At 32.4% G+C, this 22,678-nt stretch overlaps 1 protein-coding gene across 1 annotated transcript; it reads left to right on the top strand.

Annotated features, from left to right (window-relative positions):
• Positions 1 to 39: 39 nt before the first annotated feature.
• On the top strand, positions 40 to 22,318 carry LOC127712655 (nucleolar complex protein 4 homolog). Its single transcript, XM_052219225.1, has 14 exons — positions 40 to 207; positions 7,080 to 7,185; positions 8,102 to 8,202; positions 9,856 to 9,960; positions 11,811 to 11,951; positions 13,876 to 13,981; positions 16,031 to 16,116; positions 16,693 to 16,804; positions 17,842 to 17,902; positions 18,366 to 18,476; positions 19,241 to 19,404; positions 20,222 to 20,304; positions 21,667 to 21,780; positions 22,171 to 22,318. The coding sequence occupies exons 1-14, from the start codon at positions 85 to 87 to the stop codon at positions 22,285 to 22,287; spliced, it is 1,530 nt and encodes a 509-aa protein (XP_052075185.1). The 5' UTR covers positions 40 to 84; the 3' UTR covers positions 22,288 to 22,318.
• Positions 22,319 to 22,678: the final 360 nt, after the last annotated feature.

Here is a 22,678-nt window from a genome sequence, read left to right as displayed (position 1 = left end):
TTCCTTATCACATGATTTATTTCTGTAGTAGCCAAAGAAAAAACCCGAATACTTCCGCATGCGTTTTAAGGCAGGAAAACAACTATGGCCGATAAAACACACGTGAAAAATGTGGTTCTGTTGAAAAGCATAAAAGAAAAAGCAAAATCATGTTGCGACAGCCCAAAATTTGCAAACAATATTCTAGATATAATTAACTTTGCTCAGGTAATGAGATTTGATGTGCAGGACATATAGAAGAGCTTTTTTTCTAGAGAATCTAGTTTTAATTTTTATAATTTTAAGAAGTGCTTTCCTTAATTTATAACCACTTTCCGTTTACCCATTTTGAAGAGGTTCCTGCTTTAGCTTATAGGTATTACACTAGCTTATCGTGCAAGGGGTCTCATATTTGCTTTTAACAGGAGTTATTTGCAAGGTTGCACTGTCATTACAATATTGTAGCTAAAATTAAAAAAAATAACAATACTGAAAGTAAGGTATCTTGTCCAAAATACAGTGCATAGTCAAAACCCAGAAATAAAGTTTTTACAGTCTGTTACAACCAAGGAGAATTGTTGAAAACAGGACTTTATTATTTAGGGATAATGTGAAGGTACCCCAATTGCACCTATTTTGACAGTTTTTTCGCCTATGTTTTTTTATGATCCTGACAAAAGTTTCCATTTTGTGTTTATTTTGAAGATGTATCCTTATTAACTATATAGTAACACCAATTTAATTTTGAATCCATATTGAATCATAGAAAAATGGGTTTGAACCGACCTCCGAATGATCCAGGATTCCGTAATGAGTACCCAAATTGCATCCATTCTTAAATTCACACCTTTCAAAATTGAATAACAGATGTTTTTTTCTATTTCTTCAAATAATTAGAACAATTTGAAATAAGTCCATGCTTACTAATCATTTATTAAGAAATGGATGCTTGTAACATCATGAACATATTTAATTTTCTAATTTTTAACAGATGACTTTTTTAGAACTTCGCATGTTGACGTTTCCGTAGATTTACTTTTTCAAGTGAATGCTTCATCTGTTGATATTAACTGTTAACGTTTTGTGTATATTTAAATATATTCAGCTATGTTGAAAGACATGTGAATCATAAAAATACAAATTGATTAGTCTCAAAGAAAACTTGTAAGATTTCCACAGCTATTTCTGTTGAATAGATGCAATTTGGGTACTGTGACGTTATATAGAATTTTTACCCAATTCAATCACATTTTAACTTCTGACAGGACTTGTGAAAATCCATCCATCCGAGCAGCTCACAGGTCCACTAATGTACAACCCCTGAGTCTTTCACCTGGAAACCCTCTAGCCATTTCCTTGCATGTCACCCAGACATGTCACGGTCATCCAATGAACTGCTCAAACCTTATGACCATATCAAACTGCCAGGCACTTACATACACTGGTGTGTATCAGCAGTAGATGCTTGCAGCGCCAGTTTTGTGAAAATCCATGGATGGTACAGCGGGATTCAAACCCTCAATCTCTACATGCTTTAGATCTAAAGGCAGCACTCTAAAACGTCTAACCAATTGAGCCATAGAAGATCTTCCCTAACTCAACAAGTTAGACTACCTTTATATTTCCAGGTCTACAACACAATCACAATTTTTGTTTCTTGTATGCAAGTTCCTAGTTTAAGAATATTGTGGACATAATTCTGATAGAGTTATATATCTTTTGTATATTTTTTATTGTTGACACATATTTGAGCAATTAAGGTCATCTTTGAAACTGGAAAATAAACTAAAGCTGAGCCTGAAATTTTAGATGCAATCTGGGTAAACTTATCAAACCTTTAAATAAACTTATTCTAAAAGGTTTCCAATTCAACACTGTAATTGGACTTTTGAATATTGTTTTTGTTGGTATAAATATTGATTTTCTTGTCAGTTAATTAAAATCATGGGTTTAAACCCACTGCATTTGTTTGCACCTGGCCTAAGTGTTTGTGTGGTTCATAAGTGTTTCTCGTTTCTCGTATTTTATATAGATTAGACCGTTGGTTTTCCTATTTGAATTGTTTTACACTTAAGTCATTTTGGGGCCCTTTATAGCTTGTGTTTGATGTGAGCCAAGGCTCCATGTTGAAGGCCGTACATTGACCTATATAATTGTTAACTTTTTATACATTGTGACTTGGATGGAGAGTTGTCTCATTGGCACTCATACCACATCTTCCTATTTATAAATATTATTGTTATACACATGGTCTAGCATCTGATTATCTGTCTAATAAAAGAGGGACGAAAGATACCAGAGGGGCAGTCAAACTCACAGATCGAAAACAAACTGACAACGCCATGGCCAAAAATAAAAAGACAAATAGACAAATAATAGTACAGATGACACAACATAGAAAACTAAAGACTGAGCAACACAAACCCCACCAAAAACTGGGGGTGATAAATAAATTTACTGCTCGTACTGATCTTTATAATAATTCGCTCAGGTCGACAACATCAGGGCTTCTTCATGTACCAAGACCTAAATTTGATTGTTATGCCCCCGCCGTAGAGGAGGGGGCATTAAGTGTTCCCCTTGTCCGTCTGTACGTCACGAAGTTGGTTTCCATTCTCTAACTTTAGTTTGCCTCAACCAAATGTTATGAAACTTATACACAATGCTTAGTACCACTAAATACAGATCAAGTTTGGCGTCACTTTAACTGTTCTAGAGTTATTTCCTTTTACAAATGGAAAAGTTGCTGAATTTTTTGTTTCCGTTCTCTTACTTCATTTTTGCCTAATCCAAATGTTATGAAACTTATATACAATACTTATTACCACAAAACTCAGATCAAGTACAAATTTGGGTAGCGTCACTTATACCGTTCTTCAGTTATGTCCCTTTAAAACTTTATATGATATGCAAGTGGGGGCATCATCTGTGTCCCATGGACACATTCCCCATTTATTAAATATCAGCTGCAACTTTTGCAGCCTTTTTGAGAAAGTTGAACATACAAGAGATATATACATGATAGTTGATTTAGAACGAATACTGTAAATTCCATTTGCATTAAGTTTTTGTCATTAAGAAGAGTTACCGCTATAATCTTGCAGATACAACTTCTATGTATCATCATATTTTATTAAAATCTAAATTACTGCTTTATATCAAATCAATGTCTTTTTAACATTTGCTTAGTAGACCAACTAAATAACCTTATATGCCAATATTTATTCGTATTTGACATGTTTTTAATTGATATGTCTAAAGTTACACATGGAAGTTGCATACAAGCTAACACAATAAAGATTCATTCATTCACAAGCTATCAAATCATAATTTATCAATATCATTATTATAACGTGAATCTTCTTTTTTTTCCTTTGATCTTTTTATGGAATAAGATAGTGTTAAAAAGTAAAACAACAAAAATACCAAACTCCAAGGAGAATTCAAAACGGAAAGTACCTTATCAAATGGCCAAATCAAAACCTCAAACACATCACATACTAAGTGTGATTCTTTTGTAATTTCTATTAGTATATAGCTTGATTATTTTACCATCTTAAAAATTGTATAATTTGAGGTGGTCCATGATAATGCACTTATACTGCTAAAATATTTGAATTAAAAAACTTTTTAATTAGTCCCCTACCAACGAAGTTGGAGGGGACTTTAGGTTTGCACTCCGTCCGTCTGTCCTTCTGTCAGTCCGGCAAATCAGCTTTCCACACTTTTTTTCTTTGTTCTTGAAGATATTGATTTGATATTTGGTATATAGTTTTATCATGACAAGTTATAGATCAAGTTCAAATTTTGTTCCGGTCTGATGATTTAATCCAGAGTTATGGACCATAACTCTGGACCATATCTAATGTTAGAGTACTATGTTAAACCATATTTCTGTACAAAGGGAGATAACTAATTTTTTAAAAGACATTCTTTGTTCAATTATTTGAAGAATTTTTTGGCAGGTTTGTTAGTTATTTAGTATAAACTAATTTTCTGAATGCTATATATATAAAAAAAATTATGAAGAGAAATCCTTTAATTAGATAATAATCTATTTTTATTATGTATATATTTCAATACATTACATTGTGTAGATAAAAGTTGTTGACATTTTATAGATAAGTTACAAATCTATATTAGTTTGTGACAAATGAAAGAAAAAATATTTGGAACCAGGGCTTCCAAAACGGTCATATATTCCGGACTTGACCGAAACTTTCATAAAAAGACCGGTTGCTCTCAGCCTCAAACGGTCAAATAGAATTGGTGTGCCACATTTTGTTATTCAAGGCATTTTCATGAAACGGTCATTTCAATTTTTACCAACTATCGATCGATAAAAATGTCCGTTTGGGGCTTTGGGCATGTCCGTTTGGGCATTTTAGTTTATAATTGTGGCAATCTATTTCACAAAGATATTTCGGTCATAATTGGGTTTAATAAAACAGAAGCAGCATATTTCAGATACTTTGAAGTGTCTCAGTTAGTCTAATCCTCTGGGTACATAAATGTACGGCTTGGTCTTTAGCTTGTGTACATCAATAAAGAGTAGAAAAAACACATTTTCTTTTATTTAAATAACAACAAGCTGTCAAACAATTATCCCTTCAATAAGTTATATTGAAGCCATAAATCATTCACTGATTACAGGTTTGTTACCTTTGATGAGGTGTCCTTAGCTTGTCTTTATCAATAGAATTAATGATGCATAACAATGCACATAAAGGTAATCAGGTAAACGAGGTCAAACATGTAAGCGTGTATGGAACAACATCCTATTTAATTACGCTTTATAGATATTATTTTAAATGAGCATTCAGTTTAAAAAAGTATCCTGATATTTAAAAGTTATTCTTCAAATAAGGATATTTATAAATGAATAAGTATGATATATATTATTTTATTTAACACTGTACATCGTGTTAAATACTTCAAAAACGTGACTTGTCTTATGCCACTGTGAAACAATTAGTTGACTCTTTTCTTATGGCAATAGAGGCCGAGTACTTAACCGAGATTCCTTCATTTGGACCATTATGTGCCGAATTTCTAAAATCAACAGACCAATCTGACAGCTTCAACACTATCACCTTTAAACGTAACAACCGTGACATTCATCTAAAGACAAGAGCCGTGCAATGTGCCCAATTGATACATGATAACATTCGTGACCGATTTCCAGACAACAAAATTTTCAAAGCATTCTCTGTATTTGAACCGTCGAACTTTCCTTGTAGTGTTGACGACCTTCCTCGCTACGGTGAACAACAGTTAGAGTGTCTCGGAGACCATTATAGTATAGTCAACCAAGAAGAACTACAAATAGAATGGGGCATACTTAAGTATTTGATCTTCAACAACTACAAGGGACTTTCGTTTGCCGATCTGTTGACTGCAATTATTTCAAGAAAAGACCAGTTCCCAAATACAATTTCGCTAATGGATATTTCACGTGTTTTGCCGGTTTCTAGTGTTAAATGTGAAAGGGGTTTTTCAAGGCAGAACATTATCAAGACAAAACTAAGGTGTAGTCTAGGTATTGACGCTTTAGATCAACTTATGAGGATAAGCTTAGTAGGTGTAGATGTTAAAGACTTTGACCCTGTTCCTGCTATCCGCAAATGGCAATTCGTTCGTAACCGCTGTGTTTATCAGAACAATGCATTTAGCAAGCTCATGAATGTAAAATCTTAAATTAGACTAAATGAACTCTAATCTTGTGCTGTGATCTGTGCTTCTTTTCAATGTGCTCATTGTAATATTTATTGCTTGTGTTTGTCAACATTGTGCTCTTCTGATATTTTATTGTTGTTATATGCTTACATAAAATATCATGTTGTTATTCATTAAATTATTTATCAACTGAGTATGTTTTTATTTATTCCTTATTTTCTAAATCTGGTTGGGAAATTGTACAAAGAAAAATGTTATCACTGTTCAGTAGATTTTACACGGTTTAAAACAATATCCTTCATTGGGCCTCCTCAATGTTATCTATAAATACCGCATCAGTTGTAAAAGTCACGTGGTCAGGTAATCAATACACAAAAATAAAAGTATCACGTGTATTGATGATCAAGTTGTACTGCAATTAAAGCCAACATCAACAGTTTCAAATAAGATGGCCTTAATTTACAAAGTGTTAAGTACTCACAGAGAGAAGATAGATTATATAAACAGAAACAAAAACATGAGAACAGTCAGGTACTGAAGCTGATTGATGCAATGATGGTTACTGTATTACGATACACAGAAAAATGACACAATACCGAGGATAATATTTTATTTATTTTTAGAATGAAGAAAACAAAACAGTTATAAATAATTTTATTACATATAACACTACTAATTATTTAGACACATATATCAATTTATGCATCCTCTCAGTTACATTTAAGTATCCAGCTGATCATTGACCGTCAAAAATATTTCTTTGAAAAATGTCCAGCTGTCGTCAGGAAATTTTGGAAGCCCTGTTTGGAACTATTAATTATATTTGATTATAATTTGAAATTAGATATACACTGTATTACATCATATCTAATTTTAGAGAACTTTTAATCATATCTAATGTTTTTTTCATCATGCTTATACGATATTGATTGATAATTGGTATATAGCTTTATCATGACAAGTTACAGATCAAGTTCAAATTTTTGTTTCGGTCTAATAATTTTGTGCAGAGTTATGGTCCTTGGACTTGAAAAATTCACTCATATAATCAGTTTTCCACACTGTTTTTAGTCATGCTTGAAGATATGGACATGATATTTACTTTTTGTTTACACCATGGCAAGTTATATAACAAGTTAGCATTTTGTTCCAGTATAATGAATTTTTACCTGGTAGGGGACTATGTATTACCATGCAATACTCTCAGAATGCTTGTTTTAAGCATGTTTAGGGGGGGAAATTAGAGGATAAGAGAAGACAAACCAGTCACAAACACAACATAGAAAACTGACTGAAATACAGACTGAGCAACATGAACCCAACCAAAATCTGCTATGGGTGATCTCAGATGCTCCAGAAGGGTAAATATTAGGATAAGCAAATGAAAAAAGAATATATACATGTTCTGTTTTTGGTAATTTCAGACAGAAGATAAAAGTGTTCTAACAGCTTGTGTTAAAGCATTTCATAGGATCTTTATACAGTTTATTGGAAATGGAGAACTCTACACGTCACCTGAAGTTGATGATGGTATGACAACTAATGGTCCAAATGTCTTTGGATGATTAACATCCAAAATGTCATAGTTCTGATGATTGTTTATTGATTCCTGTTTTAATTCAAGTATTTATTTCATATAAGGTTTAATGCTTCTACCTGTACATATTTGACAGTCTATTTCAAAGAAAGTAGAAGTGACAACTGTAGGTCACTGAAGAACCTTCAACAACGAGCAAAACCCATGCTGCATAGTCATGACAGTAAACTACAAAAGGTCACAAAATGACAAATGTAAAACAATTCAAACAAGAAAACTAACAGCCTGATTTATGTACAAATCAATGAGCAAAAAACAAATATGATATACTGCAACAAACCACAACTACTGAATTACAGGCTCCGAACTTGGGACAGGCACATACAGAATGTGGCGGGGTTAAACTTGTTTGCTGGCGACAAACCCACCCCCTAACCTGGGACAGTGGTGTAACAGTACAACATAAGAACAAACTATAATAATCAGTTGAAGATTATGTCTGTTTGTAAACCTTGCTGTATATGACTTTGTTACTTACTCATTAATATATATATATATATATATACCAATAATCATATTACTTATGTATCAATCCTCTAACAAGACCAACGATTTTTGTGAGGGGAATCAACATTAAAATAATCATAAGGAAAACACATCTGGTGAAAGAAAAGTTTTTAGTATGAAGCTTCCTACTAAGGACTAAATATTTCACCTACATTAATAATGTGATGTTGCCGACAGCTCCTCGTGTAGTGTTGTGGATCTGTGCGATTCATCACGACAGTTTATTATGTCAGATGTATATATCACCTTGGTAGTTCTGTCACATGATAGGTTATCAGTTTTTAGAAGCATTTTACATTATCTCATTCTGTATTAATTCATTAATGCTTGTTGTTATTCCAGAGTCTAAGGAAGGGAAATATAAGATCTGGTTAAACCAGCGATATAGTGATGTTTATGAAAGACTTACAGAATTATTACTGTGTAAACATGCTACAGTTAAAGTAAGTGGAACGATACTTCTGGAATGGTCAGTTCTATATTGTATTTACCATGTAACAGTCTAATACATCCACTTCATTTGAACTTTGATGGATAGTTGTCTCATTGGCAATCATACCAAATCTCTGGTGGATAGTTGTCTCATTGGCAATCATACCAAATCTCTGATGGATAGTTGTCTCATTGGCAATCATACCAAATCTCTGGTGGATAGTTGTCTCATTGGCAATCATACCAAATCTCTGGTGGATAGTTGTCTCATTGGCAATCATACCAAATCTCTGGTAGATAGTTGTCTCATTGGCAATCATACCAAATCGCCTTATTTTTATATAGAAATATTTTATGTATGTATCTGCTCTTTCTAACATACTGTGGACAAATGGTGGCTTCATTTGTGTGGACAAATGGTGGATTCATTTGTTTTCATGGATATTTGATTTTGTGGTTTTTGCCAAGTTTGCAAATGATATATATAGAAAAAATATACTTCATTGAACATTCAAATTGTTGTTCACCTTTACCAACAAATCCCACTAAAATTGGTATCCCACGAATAATAATGATTCCCCAGGCACAGTGATTATAATATACACTACACCTCAGTTTGATTTGTCATTTCAATTTATCTGCTGTGAAAATTTGTGCAAAGTGGGGAAAACTTCTGGTTGGTTCCCAGTGCACAGGAAAAAGTTTAATGTGGAAAACCTCTGAATCTCACCTGTAATGATCATAGCAATACTAATTATATCTTTATTAATAAAAATTCATTATAGTTATCAAAAATATATTATCTAAAAATTACCAAAGAATTATTTCCTATATAACTTCATACAACAGTTAAGTTTACATCAATGAGACAGCACCTGACAAAACAAATAGACAAAATTTAATAGTTTACTATCCATTATAGATTTTGCTTATTGTTGTAGGCTGTACAGTGATCTATACTTGTTAACTTCTGCGTTATTTGGTCTTTGATGGAGAGTTGTCTCATTGGTAATCATACCACAACTTATTTTTTTATAAAAGACACTGAGATATCAACAAACAGGCTGTTCCTTGTGATTCACTGACTGGGAACTAAATTTCCAATATAGTAAAGAGATAAACCTTGAATTTTAGTACATATGTGCTCGAAGAAAACTACTCTCAATGTTACAATTAATACAATCAACTATCCTAATAACAGGAATATTATCCTAATAACAGGAATATCATCCTAATAACAGGAATATTATCCTAAAAACAGGAATATTATCCTAATAACAGGAATATCATCCTTATAACAGGAATATTATCATAATAACAGGAATATCATCCTAATAACAATATTATCCTAATAACAGGAATATCATCCTAATAACAGGAATATTATCCTTATAACAGGAATATTATCCTAATAACAGGAATATTATCCTAATAACAGGAATGTTATCCTAATAACAGAAATATTACCCTAATAACAGGAATATTATCTTAAAATCAAAGAATAGGCAAATGAATACTCCAGAAATGATATTAGAGGTTAAAGGGCACTTTTCTAAATGATAAAACGATCATTTAACATTTTATGAATGTTATGTGTTTATAAAATGTACTTTCTGATTAATTGATATATTTGTGTACTGATGGATGTTTCATATATTTTTTAGGAGTTATCATTAAGTACATTGATGAAGTTGGTTACAGCAGAAGGTCATAACCCTATCACAGCAATTACAGCAAAACAGTCACATTTTCCTATACAGAGATTTCAGGTAAATTCTATGACAATTAAGCACAGTTGATCAAGTTGTCGCATTTTCCTATACAGAGATTTCAGGTAATTGTATGACGATTAAGAACAGTCTTATTTTTCTATACAGAGATTTCAGGTAAATTGTATGACGATTAAGAACAGTCTTATTTTTCTATACAGATATTTCAGGTAAATTGTATGATGATTTAGTACAGTCTTATTTTTCAACAGAGATTCCAGGTAAATTGTATGATGATTTAGTACTATAGCTAACTATATGTAAGATTATTTATTGTCAATTATTGAATATAATAGGATAAGGCACAATATTACATATTTTGATCATTGTTGAACAAGCTATTTTATAGCATAAATCAGAGGTTTTCCAAAAAAAAAAAATAATTGATTGATAAGCATGTTTGTTCTTTAAATTATTTTTAAGAGGAATTCAGAAAGAAAAACACTTGTTGTCACTTTTTGAAAATGTTAATTTCAAATCGTGTGCGATTGTTTGTGGTATTTTCATGGAGAAGGCCGTTTTCCAGCATCAAGTTGCTGTTGGAAATGCATATATATGATTCAAGAACACTTAATGAGTGTTAAAATATGACAAAATCACAAAAAGTAACATCAGAAAAGTTATATTTGTCATAACTGGAAATTGAATAAGTATGTGTAAATCGAAAACAAATGCAGAGCGAGACGCAGCAGAAAATTTGTACTAAATAGTTTACAAAAATATACGACTTTGGAAGTAAAACAGTGCCGTCCTTAAGCAAATTAATGTTATAGTATTCATCAAAATATTGTTTAAAGGACCTTTAGCTATTAAAACAAAGCACATGCAGCAGTCTGTAACACCAAATCCTGAACAAAAAACCGACTATGTTTTGTAGTTTATACATCTTTGTTCTGGTTCTGAGCTGACTACTAAACTTTGTACGTAGTTAAAATACAAGCGGATTCCAGTTTACATTATGCAACATTTGAAAAGAAATGAAATTTTTAATGAAGCATCAAGTTTTGATATCTATCATAAAATATCAGATATTAAAATTAAAATTGCATATCAATATGGATTAGTTAAATGATAAGAGTTTTGAAAAGAAAAAAGGGCACCCTCTACAATTTCAATAACAAAGAAGGCAGACAATAAACAAACATTGCAAAATTGAGTTTTTTTCTTGTTTCTTGCTTATAGTACATCCTGTCTTGCAATTCTAACGTTGGAGTATAATTCCGCGGACAATTCAATTCTGAATTCGGGGATAACATGTTATGTATTTTGTCGACTATCGGGTCGTTTACGTTTGGATCAAGTATTTTTCAAAAATCAAGAGGCAACATTTGGGAATTTTACTGAAAATCGAGGGCGACATAAACTTCTCCCTGGAGCTACTCTAGAGCGAAGTGGGGAGTCCTAGGGTTACATAGTCGCTCACTTCTCCTGGTGTGGTGACCCCTGACCAAAAGAAAAGTTTAGAGAAAACCATCAGTGCTGCACAAACACTACACATAAACACTAAGATTGGGCATTATAAACCCCACCAAAAACCTCAGGTGAACTTAATATATATATAGGTTCTACTAAAAGTGTTTTTAACCTCTATTGAATAAGCATTCCAAGCATGGAATACTGATAAAAATTGATTATATGGTATAATCATTACTCATTTAATAATAGTGGAGGTGATTAATTAGGTCTGTTCCTAGATATCAGAAAGTGTCAGAAAAGTTGTAAAATTTTAATCACTTTATTTGTTGATGTCTTTAGATATTATGAAAACCTATACTAGCTATTTTTCGGTTTTAACGTTTATAACTACATTTTCTGTATTTTCTCCAGATTTATTTTTATTTCTTTCATAGGAAATAATGAGAGGATTGATATCTGAAGATTATAATCACAAAGATTTAATATCAAGATTCCAGGAGTATTTAGATTATGATGATGTTAGGTTTCATGTTCTCAAGTTCCTCATCAAAGACATTAAAGAAAAGAAACAACAGGTAAACAAGATTTCCCTTAATGGTGGGTATGAAACAAGGGAAGACATCAGGGGCGGATTCAGGCGGGGGAGTGGCGGGTGTGCGCCCCCCTAAAATTTGCAAAGCATGGTTTGTCCTCAGCTTAACAAAAAATATTTCGATAATTTTACCTAAAAAAAATTTAAGTTTGCGCCCCCCCCCCCCCCCCCCCCCCCCCCCCCCCCCCCCCTAACCTAAAATCCTAGATCCGCCCCTGGACATACACCTTATCGCTGTTTAGTCCATTCCGGAAAAAAAACAGTCATTTAGACAACTTCCCGTTTGGGTCAATTGTCGCAAATCAAAGATCATCAGTAATGAGCTGAGGGAGAAAAACGTGTAGAAAGTGATCATTTTGAAATTTGTATAGTTTATGAACTAATTTTTTAAACACAAATTAAAGTAAGAAAAATGCTTTGTTTGAAGTGCTTACAATAGTTTAAACATAACTCTTTGAATTTTTTTATGCACAGTACATTGTTTAAACAGGGCCCCAGATAGCTTCAATTGGTTTGAAAGAGTTGTGCAATTTCAGAACTTATCCAGAATGGAATAAATAGCGACAAGGTGTATTGTTCTCTCGATGTAGGTAGGTCCTTTTTGGTTTTATCAGCTCTTGAAGTTTTTATTAGGAATTGGATTTTCAAATATTAAGGCCTCAAGCATCACTAAAACATTATTTACCCAAATGTGCTTCTGGAACAGAAGAATTGGTACTGTTAATGTTAAAAGAGAATGTGCAACTTATTTCACCAAAAAAAATGTTTATAACCTATCAGAGAACTCAATGTAAAGTTAAACTTTAAACGGATGAAATAAGTGTAGGATCCCACGTAACTATTTTGGAGCAGTTATGTGATAAAAACATTTCAATTGTCAAATTGGCAATTATACTGCATTTGCTTATTTTGATACGACTGCAAAATTTCATATATTGGTATGACATTGGCGTCGTCTCCATCGTCCAAAAAGACACATTGGTTTTCGCACTCTAACTTTAGTTTAAGTGAATGGATATCAGTTAAGGAAAAGGGGGCCAAAAATAAGCATTTTTGTAACTTCCAGACATAACTTGTGTGTTAGTGTATGGATCTCTCTGACATTGTACCACAAGGTTCAATATCACAAAGGGAATGTTGGGATTGATTTTGGGGGTAATTGCCTCAAAATATTAGGAATTAGGGGCCAAAAAAGGGGCAAAAAACAAGCATTTTTCTAGTTTCATGATAACAACTTGTGTGTAAGTGTATGGATCTTTCTGAAATTGTACTACAAGGTTCCATATCACAAAGGGAAAGCTGGAATTGAGTTTGGGGGTAATTGCCCAAAACATTTAGGAATAAGGGGCCAAAAATAAGCATTTTTCTAGTTTCCAGACAATAACTTGTGTTCAAGTGTATGGATCTCTCTGAAATTGTACTGCAAGGTACCATACCACAAAGGGAAGGCTGGGATTGAGTTTGGGGGTGATGAATCATAAGGGGGTTCAAAAAATTTGGGGGACGGATTTTTTTTTTCTTTAAAATTTTCCATTTTAAATTGGTTATTTCTGATTTATATATAAAAGCAAATAATAATGATATGGTTTGAATAGGTAAATTAAAAAATTTTAAGTTCTTAGACCACATTCATTCTGTGTCAGAAACCTATGCTGTGTCAAATATTTAATCACAATCCAAATTCAGTGCTGTATCAAGCTTGAATGTTGTGACCTTACTTGCCCCAACTGTTCAGGGTTCGACCTCTGCAGTCGTATCAAGCTGCGCCCAGCGGGGCATTTTATTATAAAGTTAATATTTTGGATGAGTGTACCAGAAAAGACAATACATGCACAGGATATCCTTTTCAATATGAATAAAAGCAACATAATTACTATAAAAATATAATGAAAATATGATTCTTTCAGCAATACAGTGATGAATATTTGAATAATATCTACGCCATGTTAGAACAGATATCATTTCCATTGATTGATAATGAAGTGCTGTCAAACTGCTTATGTAAAGCACCAGGTAATACATATGTAGAAGTTGTAGTCTAGACAGTGAGTAAATGAGACACTTTAGATAAACATCTTCAGGCATAAACTATATAGTGTAGTTTATATTCCCCTTTTCTTGTCTTTTAAACTTTGGTGGATAGTTGTCTAATTGGCAATCATGTATGGGTAATCCTTTCTTATTTAATATCCCTTTGCACTTAGGTCAGGCTTTTCTTAATACAAAATAGACTTAAGGCTTGGTCAATCTGCTTCCAATTTGACTGAAAAAAGTTTACTATGGTAAAGGATGAATTTTTTTAATCTCAAAGTCAAAAGTTGGTCAAGGGTCAAAGTCAAAACTTTGTGAACACAATACCAGTTAAATAGTCAATCATTATCAAACTTGGAAAGGAAAATCACTTTGCTAAAGTAAACTTATTAATTTTCAGTATGAGTACTCCACCAATAAAAACTGGCTTCCCATAATATAGCCAAGAGTGCTGAAAGTGGTGTTAATCACCAACAAATAATCAATCAATTTTCAGGAGCAGTGGTCAAGTTTAAGTCAGTTGTCGAGATCAGAACATGATGCTGTTCTAGGAAACAGTTGTTCTTGGCACTCAGGGGAGACTCTGGGTGCTATTGTTTTGGTATTCAAACAATGTGCTGTGTAGAACAGTAAAAACAAAAAATTGAAATTTCAAAGCTTTAAATCCTGCCTTTGGTAGAAGCAAAAAAAAAAAGCAACAACAAACAAACATCACCTTTGAGATGTGCTCCTTATAGCCGATAATTGCTCCCATTTATAAGGCAATCTCACTTGTTTTACCAACACATCATCTTTGTGGCAATCTCACTCGTTTTACAAACACATCATCTTTGTGGCAATCTCACTTGTTTTACAAACACATCATCTTTGTGGCAATCTCACTTGTTTTACAAACACATCACCTTTGTGGCAATCTCACTTGTTTTACAAACACATCATCTTTGTGGCAATCTCACTTGTTTTACAAACACATCATCTTTGTGGCAATCTCACTTGTTTTACAAACACATCATCTTTGTGGCAATCTCACTTGTTTTACAAACACTTCATCTTTGTGGCAATCTCACTTGTTTTACAAACACATCATCTTTGTGGCAATCTCACTTGTTTTACAAACACATCATCTTTGTGGCAATCTCACTTGTTTTACAATGACATCATCTTTAAGACAATCTCCTGTGTTTTACAATGACATCATCTTTAAGACAATCTCCTGTGTTTTACAATGACATCATCTTTAAGACAATCTCCTGTGTTTTACAATGACATCTTTTAGTTAATCAAAACTTGAATAAGAAAGGCTACTGCTTTGTAAAATTTTATATATTTTTTTGGCAATTGGTATGTACATCTTCAGTGTGTATGAAAGTTGTTTATCAAACAAGAGAATAAAAATATATAAATTATCCAAGTAATGTTCTTCATCTACATATGGAGTACTTAGTAGATGAACATCTAAGGTGGCAACCTTAATTATTTCATTGGTAAAGACCTCATGGAAAACAAGACTTTTATTTGACAGGTGTTAATGGTCATCTCATATAAAAGCAGCAGCACTTCTGTACAGTTGATATCTTCGAATCAGTCAATGAAAACTACATAAAATAATAGAGATGTGGGATGATTGCCAATGAGAAAACAATCCAACAGTCTAAATGAAGTAGATGTTAGCAACTATACATGTAGGTCACATATGGCCTTCAACAATGAGCAAAACCCATACCGTATAAGTAAGCTATAAAAGGCCAGGACAAAACAAGATGTTTCATAAACCAATTTATGCCATTGATACACAAAACATTTCCCACAATTTTTTAGCATCACAATGGAGAAATAGTTATGTCATAGACCAAAAGTGATTGTTTTTGCATGCTTCATTTAATGATCCTATTGCAAAATTGTGTACAGTCATCGTTAAGTTCTGGCACTTGAATTTGGTACGTTGTATCATCAACTGCAAAATAGTTTTGGATTTTGACTCTAAATAACTGTTTAACAGATTGTTTGATTTGGTTACATTATCTTTTTCAGACGATTTGTCAGTATTTAAAGTAAGCAGTTTGAAAGAACAAAAAAAGTTGTTTTCTAGTGCCTGGGTGCTGTTTCTACAGTTCAAAGTAAGAGTCATTACACTGATATATATGTATTTAAAACAAATTAATTGTACATAAATTAAATTTCACAGCACACAGAAACAAGCCTTCAAGTTCAATCTACCACCATTGACCACAGCAACATAATAAATATGATGTAGATTTCACAAAAACGTCTGAACTTTAATTAATTTGGAACATTTGTTGTTAAGGTTATTAGACAAAACTGAGTAAAACTATTTGCAATGTAAAATTGATGGATTGATTCTAAAATTTATCATTTCTCACTTCCTTCCATGTAATTTATTTCTTCAGAATTCATTGTATAACCTCTATACTATTTACAATACAGTGATTGCAGTCTGTAAGACAAGGCCCAACAATGGCAGGTTGCCATAATTGCATTTCACAATTTTCTAGGTTTGGTTTTTTTTTACTGAGCTAAAAATAGATATCAAAATTAAAAACTGTACCAGTCATAAAATTCTCATTTAATTATCCATTAACTTATATTACGGTTAAATGCACATGATTTATATCAGATGAGACGTTTATATCTTATCTATGTCCACAAACTACACGTTTTATCCTTTATTCCAGTTGACGTCAAGTTTATACAGAAGTGTTTTAGTGATATTACATGACAAAGTGATGCCTTATATGACTAATCCATTGTTGTTATCAGATTTCCTCACGGAGTCTTACAATGTTGGTAAGTAGGCAGATGTTTCTTTAGGAAGGACAACTCTTCCTGACAGTTAGAATAATCTAAAAGGGGTGTTGCTTAGTAGAATCTGTGGAAAATGAAATAAAAAAAAAATCAGGGAGTCATGTGTAGAATATATAAGATTACAGGGATTCCCAAAAAATATGAGAGTCTTAATTATATGACGAGATATATATAGAACATATGGATTTGGATGTTGATTTACCATGGTTGTTTTCCCTTAGCATATTGAACTGGGTTGTACAACATACAGTTGTTAAGTACTGTAATTAAGAAATTTGACTCGCTCAGACTTAGCATCTGCTTGCAGAAAAAAATTTAAAAAGTGATAATAGGATTTACCAAATATATTGGACATAACAACAGATCACTCCAACCAACAACACATGATTCTATCAAAAAAAATATTGCTCAAACAACAGCAGACAACACATGCTCCAGACAGCAAGAGTTGGTACAGGCAAAACACACCAGAAAAAACCTTTCACAAATTATATACCTTGTTTCTAATCATTAAATTAGTATTCTTATACAAATGGTCCAGACAACAAGAGTTGGAAACAGGCAGAACACACCAGAAAAAACCTTTCACAAATTATATACCTTGTTTCTAATCATTGAATTAGTATTCTTATACAAATGTTTGTCAAAGATTTAATAAGCACATACATAAGTATTGAATCCTTGTTTATCTTGTAATGAAAAGGATGTCATATGTAAACATTTAATTCATGCCATGTTTTGTACCTAGAAATGATAGAAAAAATAAGAGTTTAGACAGATTTTTGCTATGATTTTGACCAATAAAAGTTTATTTTAGTTATATGGGCTGTTTTCATATAAACATGCATGAGACGCAGGGGACGCATTTTTAAATCTCCACTATGGCTGGTTATTTACGATTATTTTGCACAGTGAATATGTAAGAGACACTCTAAATGGTTACCCCATTTTCATAGCGCCTTCTCTAAGTACCATGTATGTTCAAATGGAAAAGCTCTAATTTCCTTTTCCTTTTTCAGGTGGTGCAATAAGTCTTCTAGCTTTAAATGGATTATTTATTTTAGTACACAAATTTAACTTGTAAGTATAACAGATTTTCTCTTTGAAGTACATAGTATAAGTTCAGTAAAAACTTTAAACCTTACTTTCATATTTCTGATTTATGCAAGAAGAAATTATATTTCCATGTTTAAAGAATAAAAATATACACGTTTTAAATACAGGAAAATAATGGAAAAAAGACGTGAAGGACCATGTAGTATTTGTTTCTTAAACACTCGGTGGCTGAGTTGTCTGAGTAGTCTAACTCTGTATCACTAGCCTGTCAACACTGAGGTTGTGAATTCGAATCCCGCTTGGGGCAGGTGCACTCGACTCCAATCTTCATTGACTAGGATTGTCAGTTGTTCTCTTCGGGCACTCTGGCTGCCTCCAACAATAAAAACTGACCGCCAGGAAATAGCACAATTTTTAACAGTGTATCATCTTTTATAGTGTTAATTTGCACTTATTAATAACCTGATTGCAAAACTTATAATTTCAGAGATTATCCTGAATTCTTTACCAAGCTTTATGCCTTGTTTGAACCTGGTGTTTTCCATGCTAAATATAGAGCTCGATTCTTCTTTTTGGCAGATCTTTTTCTTACCTCCAGGTAATTATAAATAAAAATTATCAGTGTTGTTAAAAATCCTGTTCTGTGTTCTAGACTTATAAGGTAATTTAGAACTTGACTTGTGGTGCAGAAACCTTTGTAGTGATGAAGACAGTATGTTGACCTCTAGATGTTTGTTTCTGGTTTCATTTTGTGGTAAGGTTGCTGTCTCATTGATGTATTACCCATATTTTCATTGGAATCTATAAATTTGGAATAATGACAACAATTTTATTCTAGATATATTTTGACCTTAAGATAAGCATTGTACAATTCTTACTAAAATTGGAAAAAGTCACAAAAGAGGGGGCAATAAAAAAACACAAATCTATTAAAAACAGACAATACCATGGCGAAAATAAAAATTACAAAAAGACAAACATTAGTCCAAAACACTACAATCAGAACACTATTCCCACCAAAAACCAGGATGAAATCAATTAATGAAATTGACATATCTATACGATTAGCTTTAAAATTTGAGATCAAAAGGGGAAAAAAACAGACAATTCAGACATTTTGATATATACAGGTTCACAATGGAAACAGGAGATCCAAGTAATGTTAACAAATAGGTTCATTTGCAGGAGGAACCTTATAAAAATGATTCATCTTAACAAATGTTAATTTATTTTGTAGATGTTACTATAAAGTTTCTTAGATCATCTAATATCATATTTATAAAGCTCCTTTGTAGAGAGGTGAAAAATATTTGTATTGATTGGCATAAAACAACAGAAAACATTTTATTTGATTAATTTCAGTCATTTACCAGCCTATTTAGTAGCAGCATTCGCTAAAAAGTTATCTAGATTATGTTTGACTGCCCCTGCACCAGGCCTCACAATAGCTGTACCATTTATATACAACCTTATTAATCGTCATCCTAATTGTAATGTATTAATACACAGAACAGACCGATCTACAGGTAAATATATTTTAATTTGTCCATTAAAAAGACTACCAATACCTTTGAAATATAAAAATTATTCTCAAACAGATGGATAATGAAGTACTGCAATGAAAGTTGATATTTTCTAGAGAACCAGAAATAACTGATTTAAGGAAAACAATTTTGTTATGTTCCCAAATGTGTGGTTTTCAACTTTTAAACACTTAAGACAAACTTAAAAGTTCAAAGTAAGAATATGAATTGGATATATTGTAATAGGAGAGATAGGTTTGATATTTTAAGTGGTGTTAAAGAATATTTGTTTATAGACCCAACTTGATAAAATTTTGTATATTGATAATGAAATTGAATTCAAGTTTTAATCAGGAACAGCGGTTATATGTCTTGTAGATTTAATGTTTAGCACTCTAGGGAACAGAAAATATTGTAAAAAGAAAAATGTAACATTTGAATATTATACTGTTCATATAATGATTAAAATATTTTGTGTACATGTAACATCACAAATTGTCAAGAATTTTGGTTATATGATGGTAGAAATGCCTGACCTAATCCCTTGGCTAAATGTATGAATCATCCTACATTTCTGTAGATTCATTATTTTTCTTTGGATGCCAATTTTCCTGGATACAGGTGGAGCACAAAGTTCAATGAATAACAAATTTTCTATAAGGTTGTATGCAGACTAACAAATATCCATGTTATCCTCTATCCACTGAAATTGGTATCCACAAAAAAAAATGAATCCACACAATGCCAGTAGTCTGAAAATTTTATATATTACCACATTGAAATCTGTAGTTTATTTATAACATGCGTTTATTGTTTACAGAGCTGTCAGCTGACCCCTTTCTAATGAATGAACCAGATCCATCTAAGTGTAAAGCTTTAGAAAGTTCACTGTGGGAATTAAAGGTAATGTTTCTTCCTATACCAAGGAACAATGTAAAGTTTGGACTTTGAACCTTCACTGATTGTTTGACTAACAGTAGAAAGACATTGAACACGTGTGTCATTGTGTTAGTCAGAAGGGTTCAGTAAAGATTAATTGAGTTATTGGTGTTTAATGCCACATTCAGCACTATTGGCTATTTTGTGACATCAGTTATTATTGGTGGAGGAAGACAGAGTGCCTGCAGAGAACCACAACCTTCAGTAGGAAAACTCGCATTCCTAGTCATTAAAATTGGAGTTGATCACACCTGCCACATGTGGGATTAGAACTCACGACCTCAGTTTTGACAGGCTAGTGATACAGTGGTTCTGCTAATTAGACCACTCTGTCACCGAGGCCCTGGGGTCAGTAAAGAATTGTAATACCGTAGAAAGGCTTGTATAGTCCGCGGTTTTATTCTCCAAAATTGGACCTTCCAGACGGGGTGCGGACTATAGAGTACAATAAGCAAGAAATAAGAGAAAAATTTCAATTTCGCGGGCGAGGTAGTTTGTTTACGTTCCGCCATCTTTGTTATTTATATTGTAGAGGGCGCTCTTATCATTTTTCAAACTAATAATTTTAACTCATCCATATTAATAAGTTATTTCTATTCAATATCAAATTAATACTGATAAATATAAAAACTAAACCTTTCATTACAAATTTCTCGTTTCTTTTCAATGCATTGGTTGAAATAAACTGGTATCTGCTTGATTGAAACGATACAAACATAGTGAAAAAGACAACCGTAAACCAGCTTAGAATTTGTAAACTACAAAACGTAATCGGTCATTGTTCGTTCCGTTTTGGTGTTTCATACTGACTATTATGGTTTGTATTAGCTTAAGACCCTTCAAACATTAATGTGATAGATATATTAAAGACTGTTTTACAAAAGGATGGAACTGTTTTACTTTCAAAGTCGTATTATAGTGATATCTGTTAGTACGGATTTCGACTCTCACCGGTTAATTTCTTCTTTTACACGTGCTTTTTAAACTTCCTGTTTAAACATACACAAGTTTCTAAATTGTTTCCAAAAGGCCAATATGTCTTTCATTTACAAACACCATTTATTAATTTATTTACAGTATTGTTCATATTTTTTAATAACTAAATAGAGCTTCTGTGACATGTAAAGGGAATTTGGATGGAACAGTTAAAATAAGATCAATTAATTTTAATATAAATCAAGATAAATGACTGTCCATTTTTGTCTTCTAATCATTTTGAAGTATTAAGGATCTTAACCACTCGTGTCAAAATAACATTTATGTTTAGATTCCAAAATCATTTATTTTTTTGTATATTTATATATAATTTATTTATTTACTTTTAAGACTCTGCAGACTCATTACAATCCAGATATAAGTAAGAGTGCCAATAGGATAGAACATCCATTACAGACATCAGAAATAGATTTGTCAGATCTGCTGGAAAATAATTATCATCAGGTTTGTTAAATTTCATATACATTGCATGTTTTTTTATCATCCAAATAATCATGTGAGTTTTTAAGTATCTTTTGGGCTTTCTTGTCTTCATTGAATATTTCAATGTATTCTCTGAACTATTGCAGCAAATTTTTGATTCATTAATGTACAGTCATAGGTTTTAGATATTGTGTGCATTTCTCTCCAATTGACAAAATGTTCGCAGAATTATGGCCCTTTGAATAAAGGAAAATTCTATTTTGGACTTTATTTGTAATGCCAGTAGATCTGGAGGTAATTTTTGGTACATTTGAGTATGACCATGGAATACAAAGTTAGTTCTATACAGGTTAAAATATATACTTTAGAAGATTATTAGTTGAAGTTAACAATTTTTCTTTGTTTTTCCAGTTATTTGAAAAAGAGACCAGGAAGAAAATAAAGATAGCTCCAGTGACATTTATACCTCCAAAAGGATTGTTAGTGACAAACGATGATAAAATTGGATTATGCTGGACAATGGACTAAATCAATAAAATTATTTTTTATTTGCATAAAATTTTTTAAGCTCACAGATGCCCCCAAAACCCACCAGCTGTTACAAATTGTAACTCCCTTAGAATAATGTTGATTTAGTAGAGACTCTTTAGAGAGTAATATTTGAAAACAAACTCTATATTCTTAGAGTATTAGTTGATAGTGTTAAATCCACAAGATAACAAGTTAAAGCAATTTGAATGGTATAACAGGTGGAGGAAGCTGGAGTGCAAGGAAAGAACCACCTACATTCGGCTTCAAAAATGGTATTACTAATCAATTGAAATTGGAGTCAAACGCACGTGCCAAGTGCAGGTTTTGGAACGCACAACCTCAGTTTTGACAGACTAGCAGACCAGTGGATGAACTATTTAGACCACTT

Source organism: Mytilus californianus, unplaced genomic scaffold (assembly GCF_021869535.1).
Source record: "Mytilus californianus isolate M0D057914Y unplaced genomic scaffold, xbMytCali1.0.p SCAF_8, whole genome shotgun sequence".
NCBI classification, from domain to species: domain Eukaryota; kingdom Metazoa; phylum Mollusca; class Bivalvia; order Mytilida; family Mytilidae; genus Mytilus; species Mytilus californianus.
This window is presented reverse-complemented; position numbering and strand designations above follow the sequence as displayed.

Excerpts from the sequence above, each read along its gene's own strand:
- LOC127712655 (XM_052219225.1), top strand. The coding sequence starts at position 85 with ATGGCCGATAAAACACACGTGAAAAATGTGGTTCTGTTGAAAAGCATA. Across the intron at positions 9,961-11,810 it reads TTCCTATACAGAGATTTCAG|GAAATAATGAGAGGATTGAT; the intron begins GTAAATTCTATG and ends TTTCTTTCATAG. Across the intron at positions 20,305-21,666 it reads GTTCACTGTGGGAATTAAAG|ACTCTGCAGACTCATTACAA; the intron begins GTAATGTTTCTT and ends TTTACTTTTAAG.